Raw genomic sequence first — 14,597 nt, forward strand, 5'->3', positions numbered from 1 at the left:
AATGAGCTTTATACAAATTTATAAATGCTAATAAACTATTCCTCAAATAACTCCTTTAAACTGTAAAATATAATGTAAACCAACTTGAATTCGCACTGAAATTTTTTTTGAGAGGTTCGCAAGAGCCTCATTGTCGCGAATATATCACGCTGTGGACCAGTATTTGCAATATAGTTGTAATAAAAAAAACAGGTGTGGATAAGGCTTGGTCGTGAAAATTAGTCGCCGCAAACCAGTTCACCTCAGGTAAATTGTATAAATTGTGAAATAAAAGTCGTTGCGAATAGTTGGTTTACAGTACTCTCCACTGACCTCTTTCTGCACGTTTTCTGAGGAGGAGCCTTTGGGTTTCTCCTCATTCAGAGAGGAGAAGATAGAAGTGGTCATCTTTGGATGGGATTTTGCGGTTATCTTGAATGATACACTTTCTGCTTTATCTAAATATGTACCGTACAAAAAAAATTCCACATTAAATTCAGGTAGCTAAAGAGATGTATTTATGAAACTTTGAAAGGCTTTTTAAAGATTCCTACGATGTGTGCATAATAATATGAAATTTTGAAATAATTAATTTTGGGGGTCATTCTTTTGTTATAATTTTGTATAGTTTAAAACTGTCAAAAAATAATAGCAAGATTTTTTAAACAAATTCGTTAGGAATGTTACTTGCAATTTTATATTTATTCCTCCTGTTAAATTAGAAAACTAAATTATCTGATAACAGACCTTGTTTGGTTTCTGGGGCAGGGAGTGCTTTCATTTCACTCTCCTGTGACACAGATTTCTCCTCTATTGGTTCATTGGAGGTAAAATTCAAGAAGTTAAACACTGAATACTTGTCTCTCTTTACTTTTGGAACACCAGTAATAGTTGACCTGAAAAATAAAATACATTTGCAAATGTGCAAATCAAAAGTTACATTTTCTTTTCTCAAACAAAATACATTTGAAGGCTGTTTAAGATCACTGCATTATTTTGTAATATTATAGTTGACAGTTATTTTATTGCATTATAACATGTTGGTATTCAACATGGTTGGCAAAAGTGAGTGACAAAACAATGAGTTTTAATCAATATTGAATGCATTTTGGAGTGCAAATAGAAAAATATTGCAATTGGTTCAGCGTTTTCTCTTGTAGCTTAAAATAATGAGTTATGAGCATGGGAAAACAATGCAAGACAGAATTTTTACACTAGCATATTTTTTTTGGCCTTACATGAAATATACAGAACTTTTATAATAGTCTCTAACTCCTCAAACTTTCAAGACAATAAAGTTTAAAATTTTTATACGAATTTCACCAACCCTGGGTAAGGATCTGGGATGTTGAAGCGCTTGCACACCACTCGATCAGGATGCCACTCGTAGGAATCACGAGTCAATGCTCCATACATCTTCATTTTGGCAGCACTTTGACGATCATTCCTATTTCCCTTTATAATAAAAAAAATATTTACTACAGATTTTACACATGGCATTATTTGAAATTCTTAAGGTACCACATAACACCAAGATTTATACTTTTGAACACCCTACCTCAAAAGATAGCGATTTAAATGTTTTGTTGAATTGTTTGTATAAATTGAATTAGTTGAATATCATTGCAGCTCTGTGGTTAAAATATCAGGCTTGTGAACCGCAGATCACAAGTTTGAATCCACCTGGGTCTTTTGTTCATACTTACTGAATCATTTTTTTAAAATCATAATTTTTTGTCCAAAAGTGCATATTTTTTTCACCTAATTGACTGATATAATTCTTATTCACCATGCTATTGTTCATAATCAAGTTACTTTTACAATGCTTTAGAAATGCATTTCTAATGATCAAATAAAATTTGAGAGTCATTCGTAGAGTTTGAAGCAAGAAACAGGGCTCACAATTCTTTGTCATGTAAACAAGGCTCGTGTCCTGTTTTTGTTTACATAGGTTCATTACACTAGTAAAAAATCTTTTTCCAGCTTATTTGTCTATCTTTTCATTTATTTTAAGCATATATAAACAGTTCCTAACGTTTAACATATTTGTTTTGGGTTTGAAACTAATATTTTTAAATCAACGTACAAAATGTACAAACGCTTTGTTTACATTGATAAGAATTTCAACCTCTGTAACTCGCTTATAACTCAACAAATGACACACAAATTTCGGTTGCCTATTAAAAATGTCTTTCTGAAGCATTGTAAATATAAAAATCGGAAAATATTTTTTTGACCAAAATCGTGACCATGCCCCTTTAAGTAAACTTTTCTTTAATTTCAAATTCATATGTTTGTAACTTAAGAATTGCTATAAATAATAGCAAATTGTTATGAAATGTGATCTACATATACATGTACATGCTATATACATGTATACTACATCCATAGATTACCTGTCAATTCAATTCTGATAAATGCTACAGGTACATGTATTATAAATTATGAGTTACCTCCTCTTGAGCAGGCATCTCCACTTTGTCTTCATCGTCATGGAACTTGGCTCGGGTGAAGCGTGATGCCATCATGCTGGTCATGGGTTTGTAAAACCTGGCAGCTTTACTAAACTCCTCCATCTCTCTCTCTCTTTCCCATTCAGTCATGTGACTCCCGGCAACATGTTCATAAGCGTCTATAAAACATGTGGTGAATGATGTAAGAATCAGACAATTCAGGCATATTCACATAGAAAAAGTTTGTGTTAGACAGTTTCACACAAGGTTTATAAATTCATTGAAACTAGAAAAATCTTTTAAAGATGCAATATCTCTTTGCACACTCAATCAAAAGTTAATGTTTGATAATATTTCCTAAAAATAAATAAAATTTCCATCTGAGATGCAAACAGCATACCGGTTATATATTTAGTTTTTGGGCTAATTCCTGACAGATGCTCCAAACCAACCCTAATCAATGTCATGAAAATCTGCAGGTAAGCAAGAACGTGATTGTCGCAACTACATATATTTTCTGCAACCTTTAAACGTAATTTGTATTTGTGTCTGATTATCTACATATCATTGGTAGCTAAAATTTGAACTAGTTTATCCATGAAAAATTGTAATCAAAGTTGTTGAGATTAAAGGATGGTTTATAGTATCGGTAGTATTTCTATAACTTGGTAAGAATTATTTTTCCTAGCTCCTTCTCTGTGTACATGTACAGCTATAATTTCGCTTCATGAACTTGTTATGGTATGACAAACCTGGATTTCCTTCTTTGACAAGGCTGATATACTGATCATATCTCCTTTGTTTTTCAGGATCTTTCACGAATGGACTGAAGACGGCACCTCTGCCGGTGTGAGGTGATGACTGTAAAGTCCCCAACTTTGAGGGTTCTTTGATGGTAGCCATTGGGGAAGGCTGTGTTCCTGCAGTACTTTCCATGACAGAGACTGCAGGAGATACACTAGTAGACTGACTTGTGTGAATGTGAGAATCAGAAGAATCCTTCTCAGTGTTACTGGAACTCTGAACATCTATGGTGCCTTCTGCTCTGGACTTTGCCGCATTTAATCTATCTTTATCTTTCTGGGGAATCAGATCAAATACTGACTCTAAAATAAATACCAGTAGATTTTCATGTTTCAAGTGTCATGCACACTGTCTCACTACCTTTAAAATAGTAACATTGTCTGAATTATTGTATTAAATCTGGCCTGCTTCTAAATTAAATAGTTACCAAAAACAGGTGTTTCCCCAAGAGTTAGCCCCCTTGAAACAGCATCCTGTTCTGTGTTGGTATGAGACACTGGAGCAGTGTCTTCCTTTCTAAATGTGTGCAATGGTTTGTAGTTGCTAGGTAGGTGGGGAGGAGGAAATATTTTCCTTGGTGGCAGTTTCTTTCCTGACAATGTAAACCCCTCTAGAAGATTTCCCACATATCCTACTGGAACAGCTGTAAAAGAAAAAACAACTGCTTTTTTGGTACGGTACTTAATTTTAATGTCACAATACACATTAAAATAATAAAATAATTTTTCACACTGAATAAATTTCAGTTATATATACTAAATGTAAATAAAGGATGCAAAACCCGACAAACCATTAAATTTTTACAAAATTTTATTACTAGTATGTTAAAAACACAAAATTTCATGAATTTTATGCTCTCTCTCTCTCTCTCTCTCTCTCTCTCTCTCTCCTTAGTCCTCACCTTGTTTCTTGCCCCTCCCTGGAGCAGTCCATCCCATGTGAATGTCCTCCTCTATGTCCATCGTCATGTCATAGTTGGACAGATGATCCTGTGAATAGACATCCTCATCATCCTCTTCCAAAGCCCCAACTCCAAATGCCTTAAAAGAGAAAGGTTTCATGGATACAAAGACTGCATCATACAAAAACAATTAAATGTACTTTTCAATGTGACCCTTAAGTATCATAAACCCTCATATTCCTGAGAGCTGTTAAGCAAAGCAGATGCTCTTGGGGTGCTTTCCGGATTTCTGTAACACAATTTTTGGGAGCATTCAAATTTCAAAAGAACAAGCTCTGCACAAAATTCATCTGCTCTAATACATACGGTGCCTCTGATGCCCTTTTTGCCTGTCTTTGTGATGGCTGGGGCAGGAAACAGGCTCACATGAGTAGCGGGGAGGGCCTTTCTAGGGTCAAGACCACGATACCCTATACCATGCACATTGTCTTTAGCTCCAATCTTTACGGGATTGACATCTTTGGGGGCAAAGGTGACATTTTCGGGGATTTCCTCATCAGATTCCTGCAAAGTGGTCATTAATTGAGGGAAATATCTGTCATTATTTAAAAACTGATTCATAATTTGTTTTTAATAACATAAATGTGCCACAACAAAACAAGTTTTACCTCACTCATTTCTTGTGGTAAAGAACAACCGTACACTTTTCTCTGAGAATCTGTAATTTAAAACCATAAGAAATAAACCAATGTGAAGTGATGAAAGCAGATTTAATATCTGACAATAAATCTTAAAAATTTTGCTCCATATACCCTACATAAAGAATCATTTACCTTTAGAACTTTTCCCTGATTTTGCTTTTTTCTCGTAACGTGGACCCAATCCCTGGCCTTCTTTCCAGCCCATCTTGCGAAGAAGTTTAACCCCTATTGTCAGTCTACAAACAAGAATATATCATGTCTCACTGACTTACAATGTATGCAGCTTAAAATCAAACATGTCTGTAAAATGTTATGTGTCACAACTTTGTCCTGGTTTTATTTAGGCCTAAAAAAAAAAGTTGCGTGTTTAGGATAACCCTACCTAACCTACAAAAATGCCCCGATCCTACCATTTTTAGATGTCTGTTTATATCCGATTGTGATTTTTATATTATTTCTATTAAAGGGGCATGGTCACAATTTTGGTCAAATTTTATTTTTCTGTTTTTATTACTTACAATGCTTTAGAAATGCATTCCTAATGATCAAATGAAATTTGGGTGCTAGTCGATGCGTTTTAAGCAAGATCCAGGGTTCACAATTCTTTGTCATGTAAACAAGGCTCGTGCCCTGTTTTTGTTTACATAGGTTCAATATACCAGTAAAAATTCTTTTTCAAGCTGATTTGTCTATTTTCCTATTCATTTTAAGCATAAATAAACAGTTCCTAAAGATTAACACGGTCTAAAACGGGAATTTTCACTTCAACAAAAGCTTTGTTTACATAGCGAAGCTCTTAAGCTCTGTAACTCGCTTACTGTGGTTTCATTAATATTCAAGGGCATCAATTTTCGTGGATAAAGTGAAAATCACAGTTTCAAGGATACGTAAATTCGTGGCCAATGACCCTATCAATACAAAATGTTAATAGAAATTGCACTTCAATGAACATTTAATTTCGTGGATCAACTAAACAACGAAATACACGAAAATTGGTATTCAACGAATACTGATGAAACCACAGTATAACTCAACAAATGACTCTCAAATTTTGGTTGCCTATTGAAAATGCCTTACTGAAGCATCATACACATTAAAATCTGAAAAATAATTTTTTACCAATATCGTGACCATGCCCCTTTAAAAACCCATTTTTGAATAAGACACAAACAAACATTCTTAGGACTCATGCAGAAAAAAATATGATAAAATAAAAAAAATCCCTACCTACCTAACCTAATTTTTTCACCAGTGTTACCCTAAACACACAAATTTTTTTTATAGGCCTTATCTGAAGAACCATATCTCTTATGGAATATCTGAGTTTACAGACCACAGACTGTTACAGTTTCTGATATCAATTTTTTCCTGTACTTAGGTTTGTAACGTCTGAAGTCATAGGTTTTATGTCCATTCTATTTCCTCGAACAATAAATTGTTTGTGGAAAGAGAATGGACACAAAACCCGCCTTTAGTAGACAACGTTAGGTTTGATTTAAATATTATTCTTTATATTTCATAATTTTATCTAGGATACATTTCTTTTCTGATATGTACAAAAAATGTAGGTGTAGGCAGATGAAAATATACTTACATGTAAGAAACTATATAGATCTTTGACGACTGTCAATGATTTTTAACCTGACATGACATTTGACCTTACATCATTGATCAATCTTATACAAAGTCTTGGATTTAGCCCTACACCTGCAACCGACTTGAACCTTTGATCTTGGGAAGGTAAAGAATACATTTTTTATACATGTACTAAAGTTGAATTTTATTCCAACCTTTCTGGCACAATTAGGTCAGCCAGTGCAGTGGTTGATCCTAACAAAGTGTCCGCAGTAGCTGACTTGATGGCTTGATCTCTTTGTCTCTTTCTGTCTTCTGAGACAAACGAGTCAGATGTTTGAAACTTTCTTGGAGCTATTCCATGCTCTGCAAAGTCCTGCAACAGATTTGTTGAAACAGTCAGGGACAATTTCATCTACTAGATCATGTAAATGCACAATGTAAATATAAGTATAAATCAATACAAGATCAACACAAAGATGAGTAATTTGAAATAATGTCTGTTTCATACAAATTAAGAGCGGAGAATTTTAACAAGAAAAACCATGCCACTTCTACTATAAAATCTTGATGATATCAGTACGATTTTCATTATTTTTTGTAAGGAGTTTGTGAAATTGTTAAGGACTTTCCTGTTTAGGGTTGTACCGTGTAGTTAAATTAAGCTAAGTTCAAATTCTCTAGATTTTTTTTTTAATGCAGCTGCTGGGGTGGCATATTTATATGTTGCCTGTTACAACATCATGTTAAAAATTAAGGTGAGCAAATTTAGAGTTCATTATGCCATATGATCACTAAAAAAGTTTCCTTACTGCTGACATGTATGTTAGCATTTCATTTCAAAGATTTTCTAGAAAATGTCATATTGGAACAATTGCACATATTGTAAAACTGACAGTGTCCTTTTTTTTTCAATGAATGACAGTGTTCTTTTTTTCAATGAATAATTTTCATTCAGGGCTTTCTCTCACAGGATGCTATTTAGTTTCCAAATAAACTTGGTCTGATCTGTAATTGAAATCATACTGCACTGCGCTAAATATCTCTATTTCTCACTTCTTCATCCATGAAGTCCTCTGGTCTTTGCGTTGAAAATTCATTTTTCTTTTCTTTTGAAGATGTAAAACTTGATGGTGTGAATCCTAAAGAAATGAATGCAAGTTATAATAATTTGTTTTACAGATTAATGTACATGTGTATCATACAAATATATTAATCTGCTTAATAAGTTGAATTTTGTTGGCTTTCTTAACTGACAATACTGACAGAATCTCTTTTATTCATGTTTATTTATGTGATATATTTTTATGGATACATGTACCATCCTTGGAGCCCACTGTGTTGAAATATCCAGCTGAAAAGCCTCCTGTAAATGCACCGTGAAAGCGAGGTCTGGCCTTCGTGCCCACCCCAACTGCTTGCAGTTCTTTCTGTGGCTTTTTGATCGGGTCATCTGAAAATCATATTGGTACACCAGGGTACATATAAAAATGGTCAGAGTAAAAGAGTGTTAACAGTAGATGTTTCTTCACAGATGAATTTTATTTTTTTGAAAAAGAAATGTTTGTGTTGCTTCTAAGGAAAATTAAATTACCTTCGTCTATAAACTCCAAAGGAGTACCAATTGTTACGAACGTATCTTCGTCGTCTTCCATTCCAATAGTCTTTGCAAATTCGGACGGGATAGTTTTTGTTGTTAAGTTGTACGATGCCTATTCGACATCATAACTAAATTAAATCCATTCATTTAAGAGTGATGTATTTCGCTTTTGTACAATTAGAACTACTAAAACACAAATATAAATATACTTTAATATGTATATGAAATGCTACTGACTGAGGGGTCAAAAGAAAAAAAACCCGGAATGTCGCTATCCCGTTTTCATTTTAGATTTTACCAATTTCGCGGGCTTTTTGCACAGATGTGATGAAATCAATCCCTGCTGCATGCAGAGCCTCGCAGAGAACAAGGGTTACTCAGATCGGCGGGATTCAGGATTGGACACGGCGTGTAAAAGATGGACTGTCTCATATCAGTGCTCCTCATTAAGACGAAAGAAGACTTCTAGTACAGATTTAGACATCCGTGATCTTAATTCCTTCTGCTGGGGACGATGAGGAGATAAGTATCATGTTACCAATAATCTGCCAGTCTTTGACAAAGTGTAACTCGTATATATTTTAATGTATATGCAGTTTCAATAGTTGAAAGTGTGACGCCTCTGCAATGCGTGATTTATTCTGATCATTCTGGTAATTTGTCTGTCGGTCCTCAATATTCTGACTTTTGTACAGGTTTTCCTTGTTTACATCAGTGCATGTCGATAGTGATGTGCATGACATGGAATGTACAGAGATTGTCAACAGTAACATGTGCATCTTTAATTTACTTAGTTACCTAAAGGGTCCTTCACACCCTAGGAAGCAATGCCAATGGAAATTTTAGCACGGGATTTTTGTCATCTTCATTTCACAACTTACTTCATCAGGATAATTTAACAAAAAAGTTATGAAACTTTGGAAATAGGCAATTTTTTGTTTACGAACAAGATGTCAAGGAAAATATGGGACACAAAATAATCTTGTTCATATATTTTTGTAGTGAATAATTTGTCATGAGAATTTGTGGAGATGTATTTTATCCAATATGAAGATAACATCTACTTTACATGTCTGATTACTATGTTCATCAAACAGTTTCAGCTTTCCTGTCAGTTATTTTATGCCTGGAAAGCATTGTAAAATTTCAGGTGTCATTGTCATTTGTAAAATTAAAGATTTATAAGTTTCCAGGCGTCATTGTGCAGGAATTTGGATGTAAACAGGATGGAATTTAGGGGAGAAAATGCTAATATAATAGATCTGCCTGGAAAATCAAAATTTTCCAAGCAAAGTTTATTAGCAGAAATCTCTCTCCTCCCACCCAAATTCCATCTAACATTTTATGCCTGAATTCCATCTCTTTTACACTTGAATTCTGCCTCTGTATTACTTCTAAATTCCGCCTCATCTTTACCCCAGAAATCTGTTTTAACAGTCCATTGAAGGCAGGTATATTGCCTTGTATTCATTCCTATTTAAATTATAGGTAAACAACAGACTAGAAGTTAATAAATCAGAATTTAGTAACTATAATTTTATTGTTTCAAAAAAGTGTAGGTTCAATATGACAATCATACATATTTAACAAATAATTTTTCAATAATATAAAAATTATATTTATTCTGAATAATAATGATCTTGATTTTACACATTTATATAAACATTAAAGGCTTTAAAGCATTCAGCTTGTATATCTATAAATTTACATGGCATGAAAAATCAACTGTATGTTCTACATGTAGCTGTCAACATCAACACAAAATTACGGGCTGCTTTCAGACACACACGATCCTGCAACTTATCTGGTGCTGCTGTCCTATTTGTTACTTTGTTTTGGAAGCGGCTGCTTTCTGGCATAACTGATCCTTTCTGTAATTGCATAATTCAGTTGTTGCTCAGTTGGATTGTCAAATTCATTTGTCTTTTACCATTTCTCTACAAATTAATAGTTAAGTGTAAACAAGGATAAATTATGTGCAGTATTTGAAGATTTTTTTTGCTCAATAAATTGAGTGTTAATCTCCTTCTTTATTTATTTCTACTATTAACCCTTGTCCTGCCAGGGATGCTAAATTAGATAATGGCATCAGTTGCTGCCGAGATAAAAATCTCTATTATTTTAAGCGCGATAACATTGTTTTAGAAGGAAAATTTGTGTCGTTTTGTCGTGTAATTGATTAAACTTTGCATAAACTATTGTGCTCTTTGGAATTATTCCTTTATTTTTTTTATAACATATATATGTTAATGTGTTTATCAGCCAATCTCATCTTTTTAAATGAAAACAAGAATAAAATAAATAACTTTATTTTCATATATTAGTATTGATCTTCAACAACAAACAATAAATAGTGCCCGTACGAAAAGTTTCAAGCGAAGAAAAGGCGAACATTATAGACAGAATCCGTCTGAATTAAGCAATATAAAAGCACAATGAAGCTTAGATGGAAAACAAGCGAAATTCAGAAATTTGCAAATCTACAGAGAAAATGATCAACTAAAATTGTTCACAATAATACATGACTTATTAATTATACATATTGATCAATCATCTATTCATACAATTTAAAAGTTAATGAGTATGTCAAATTGAAGTCTTAAGCATATTAAAGAAAATGGTCCCCTAGATTTCATGTAAAACTATTTCCCTCTCTCTCTTTCTCTCATTGCTTACTCCACTTTCTTTCTCCCTAACTCTCTCTCTCTCTCTCTCTCTCTCTCTCTCTCAGCTTTTTGATGTCTTGGTTTTCGTCTTCTTCCTTTCATACAACTCTTAATTGCTCCGTCACTGCATCATTCACATCTTTCTCAGCAAAACTTCCTTGTCCCCCATTTTGCTGACACCAAACAGCTACATATTCTGAAAAATAAATTGATTATTACTCTAATTTGTTTATTTTTTATCAAAAATATGTTTTGTTTCTGTTCTACAGCTCATTTGACCATTATCAATATAATACTATTGAATCATTAAATTTACTAAATAATGCTGCTGATGTCAATACCTTTCAAGATGGTCATTTTGGAAACATCTATGACTGGTCTTGTGTCCCCTTCTTTAGATTTAAGCCCCTGGCCCCTGCTGGATGCTAATTCCTCCCAGGTGAATATAGCTGTGAGCAGTTTTGCCATCATGGTAAAAGCCATTTTTGATGGATGCACTTTCTTTGCTGCTTCCTTGGCTTTTCTTAGTGCTTCTCTTCTGACACTCAAGCTATGGCTTGCAAGTAGCTGTCATCTACAATTTATGCCAAATTTTTATTGTAGAAAAATACTATCATGTTATTAAGAGAGAATGGAGAAGTTTAATTTCAAAATTTTATTTTTTTATTGTTAAGAATAACTTTTGTAAAGTGTTGAACTTACATGGCCATGTGAAGCTTCTGGTGTGGTACAGTGCTTTCTTGGGGATCTTCTAGGGGTAGCTGGCAGGGTTGTTTGGGGTGACATTGTGGTAAATGATGTGGTGCTAGGTGGTGATGTCATGGTTGTGTTTTGTAATGGCTGTGTGACTGTGTTCTGGAGTGGAACAGACTGAATTTGTAATGATGGTATATTTGTGTTTTGCAATGGCTGTGTGTTTGTATTTTGTGGTGGAGTGTTGTTGGTTTGCAAAAAACTTTGGGGAGTTGACATGAGTGTGGCATCCTGCAATTGTGTGAAATGTTGAAACTGTGTATTGCATGTTGAAACTTGCTTTGTTGGTGTTTTGAGTGTAAGTGCTGGTGCATCTAGTACCATGTTTGAAGTTTGTTCTGGTGTGTAAGTGCAATGAGTGGACCATGGAGTTGGTTGGGTGTAGTTTGAGTACGAAGTCCAGCCCGATGTTTGTGATGTCAACGTAGGCAGTTCCTTCATGAGAATGTTATATGGTTTGTCTGCCATCTGAATAGATACAAAACAGTTAGTGCTGTAAATATATATATGCATCTAATAATTAAAAGTGGGTAAAATCTAGGAATTTACTGTAAATTACCTGGTAGTTGCTGACAGTCTGTCCAGACTGCTCCTTGGCCTGTTCCACAATGCAGGGATAGACATTAACTTTTAAATTCACTTGCCCGAATCTTAAACTTGGTTGCCCGAATTCAGTAAGAAGAAAAACACAGTATCAAGCAGTATCAAGTAACAAACATATGTAGCATCAATTATCAAGTAATGCAAATTTTACAGAACAGTCACTGATTTCTTCACAGTTTTTACACTTTTATGTGCCTTTTTTCAAAACAGTTATTGTCAATGCACAGTAAAACTTTACACTGTTTACACTTGATAAACACTTCGTATATCTTCTTTTCTGAAGCACACTGTTTACATTATCCCCTGTTGTCATTTTTCATGGGCCAGTTGGCTTCTCCCATTTGGTCAATGTTGAATACTGCTTTCCTCTTTCTTGATCGTCGAAATTTCCCTATAAGTTGTCTGCACAACTAAGTTAATCTGGGTCCTGGACGCTGTCCGTCCACTTTTGGTAGTGATCAGATGATTGGCAGATTCTTTCATGCATGTGAATGCATTGACAACAGAAAGGTCTACTAAGAACCACACCAGATACTTTCACCATTTTCAGGATTTCATTTTTACTAGGTGTTGTTTTCTCAAAATATCAATCGCAATTCTAAGCTTGGGTTTGGGGGATTTCCAATGCTATATATGGGAAATAATGTTATAAATAGGTTGAGTTAACATTTTTCTCGGTCCATGTCATTGGTTTTTCTCATCATATGACTTAATTCGCTTCTGACCAATCACATCTTATTTAACAAAGGTAAATCATACGCATATATGTGTCTTTGCGAAACATGGTCGCCACAGTTGCTTATCAGCAGCTGCGAGAATACAAGGCATTTAAATATAGCCGCATATATTGGAGTCTATGGGTGACAGCGGTTATATTTAGGACGCATATTAGCGGTTGTGCCAGTTAAAGAGTTAATACAGTTTATCTAATTCCTTAGGTAAGAGGCCACAATGCGAAACCCAATAAGGAGATGACGGGCCACAATACAAATCCAAGATGCTGCTGTTTTTATACTTTATAGAAATTAATAAATATTAAACAAAGTTTAATCACACTTTTCAAGCCTGTTCTCTGTACTTCAGTATCAAATCCATTTGTGAAACTGTTAATGATATACAAAACAAAGTTTCTACGGCTAGTCACTTATTGGTAGTCTAAGAGGCAGCATTCTTTGATTTGGATTTAAGGTTTAAAGTTGGTAATGGGTGATCATTGTTTTTGCATAGGCTACAGAATGGAGGAAAGGGCAGTTGTTTCTTCCACATCTTTTTGAAGAGTTATAATTATTGCAGATTTCCTGTCCATTATGTAAACATTGTACAGGTCAACTATTATTGCTTCATAGTGATCTAGTTTCTGCGGATTGGAGGAGCTTGGCACATACTGCGATTGTGAAGCTTTGAAGTTGTGCATATAAATCTCCCGCCAACGAAGTTAAGGGGGGTATATTTGTTTCACCCTGTCCGTCTGTCTTTCTGTATGTCTGTCTGTCTGTAGATGCTACTTTGTCCCCCCTATAGAATTTTTTATTACTGCATGGAACAGTTTGAAAATTTATACATATGTTGAACATCATCTGAAGATTTGCACCTGCAATATTTTTTAAGATCAGACAAGATTTAATGATTTTATGACAGTTTTCATTTTCCTTATTTTATCCCCTCCAAAAATAAATCCCACTCTCTTGACTATTTGAAGAACATCCTCGGAAGTCCTGAGATATCCTTTATAAGTCCTGGTCTTACTACAGTAGGAAAATGCAGGACTTCATACTCCCATACTCTTGTAGGACATACCGTATTTTCCGGGGCATACGCCGATGTGGGGCATAAGCCGAATTGCTCATTTTTAGACAAAATTCAGAAAAAATCCTTAGACTGGCCGATTTGGGGGATTGGCCGAATTTCAATCGAAGATTACTATAGTGAAAGTATGACCGCTGATTAAGAAAGCCATTGCCGGTATAAACACTCTCAGGAATATCAATATAGAAAGTTAAAAGAGTAATTATAATTATTTAATTAGCTTAAACGAATATATTTTTAGCAATTTTAAAAAATAGAACAATCTGGCTCAATCACGTCTGTGTTTTGTGGATGATTGATCTCTTCCGTATTTCCGTATTCCGTATAGTTCACATAATATAATTTTATTGCAACACCTACCCCCATGAACTTGTATAATATACTATGTATACTATGTTTCTAAACATTTTGTATTTCATTGATAACAGCTACATTTAATTTTCATTTGATCAAGTTATACTTTGAAAGCTATACGTAAAATACTGGGTATGGCGTCCATTATCTCAAACACGTGGTTTCATTTTCAAATAGAGTTATCTCCCGTAATCGTTAATAATGAGAAATGGAAATACCCTGAAAATTATTTAAATTATGTTTTTTTCTTTAAATTACTTAAGAAGTGACTTGTCGTTTTGCAAGAAATTTGTATTCCTAACAAACACAGTTAATGCAACAAAGTGTAACGGTTGGTCTGAGGTATACACTACGCTATCATTTATTGTGCCCGCAGGCTGTGTCTAAGACACGGGTTTCACA

At 34.3% G+C, this 14,597-nt stretch overlaps 1 protein-coding gene and 1 long non-coding RNA gene across 2 annotated transcripts in view; both read right to left on the reverse strand.

Annotated features, from left to right (window-relative positions):
- LOC128186660 (uncharacterized) overlaps nt 1-8,100 on the reverse strand; it is a 34,973-nt gene extending 26,873 nt beyond the window's left edge. Inside the window, exons 1-14 of the mRNA XM_052856497.1 lie at nt 8,008-8,100; nt 7,735-7,866; nt 7,470-7,555; nt 6,629-6,789; nt 4,971-5,074; nt 4,806-4,855; nt 4,504-4,701; nt 4,138-4,276; nt 3,664-3,879; nt 3,185-3,538; nt 2,433-2,611; nt 1,307-1,434; nt 727-875; nt 313-437 (exon numbers count right to left, since the gene is read on the reverse strand). Coding sequence (XP_052712457.1) covers nt 313-437; nt 727-875; nt 1,307-1,434; nt 2,433-2,611; nt 3,185-3,538; nt 3,664-3,879; nt 4,138-4,276; nt 4,504-4,701; nt 4,806-4,855; nt 4,971-5,074; nt 6,629-6,789; nt 7,470-7,555; nt 7,735-7,866; nt 8,008-8,068 — 2,082 coding nt within the window. The 5' untranslated portion in view covers nt 8,069-8,100. The remainder of the gene's footprint in view (nt 1-312; nt 438-726; nt 876-1,306; nt 1,435-2,432; nt 2,612-3,184; nt 3,539-3,663; nt 3,880-4,137; nt 4,277-4,503; nt 4,702-4,805; nt 4,856-4,970; nt 5,075-6,628; nt 6,790-7,469; nt 7,556-7,734; nt 7,867-8,007) is intronic.
- A 2,279-nt stretch (nt 8,101-10,379) lies between these two features.
- LOC128186669 (uncharacterized) lies at nt 10,380-13,825 on the reverse strand. Its single transcript, XR_008243973.1, has 2 exons — nt 11,021-13,825; nt 10,380-10,875 (listed from the first exon to the last, which is right to left on the reverse strand). It is a non-coding gene; the product is annotated as an uncharacterized LOC128186669 (long non-coding RNA).
- Nucleotides 13,826-14,597: the final 772 nt, after the last annotated feature.

Source organism: Crassostrea angulata, chromosome 6, assembly GCF_025612915.1.
Source record: "Crassostrea angulata isolate pt1a10 chromosome 6, ASM2561291v2, whole genome shotgun sequence".
In the NCBI taxonomy this organism is placed as follows: domain Eukaryota; kingdom Metazoa; phylum Mollusca; class Bivalvia; order Ostreida; family Ostreidae; genus Magallana; species Magallana angulata.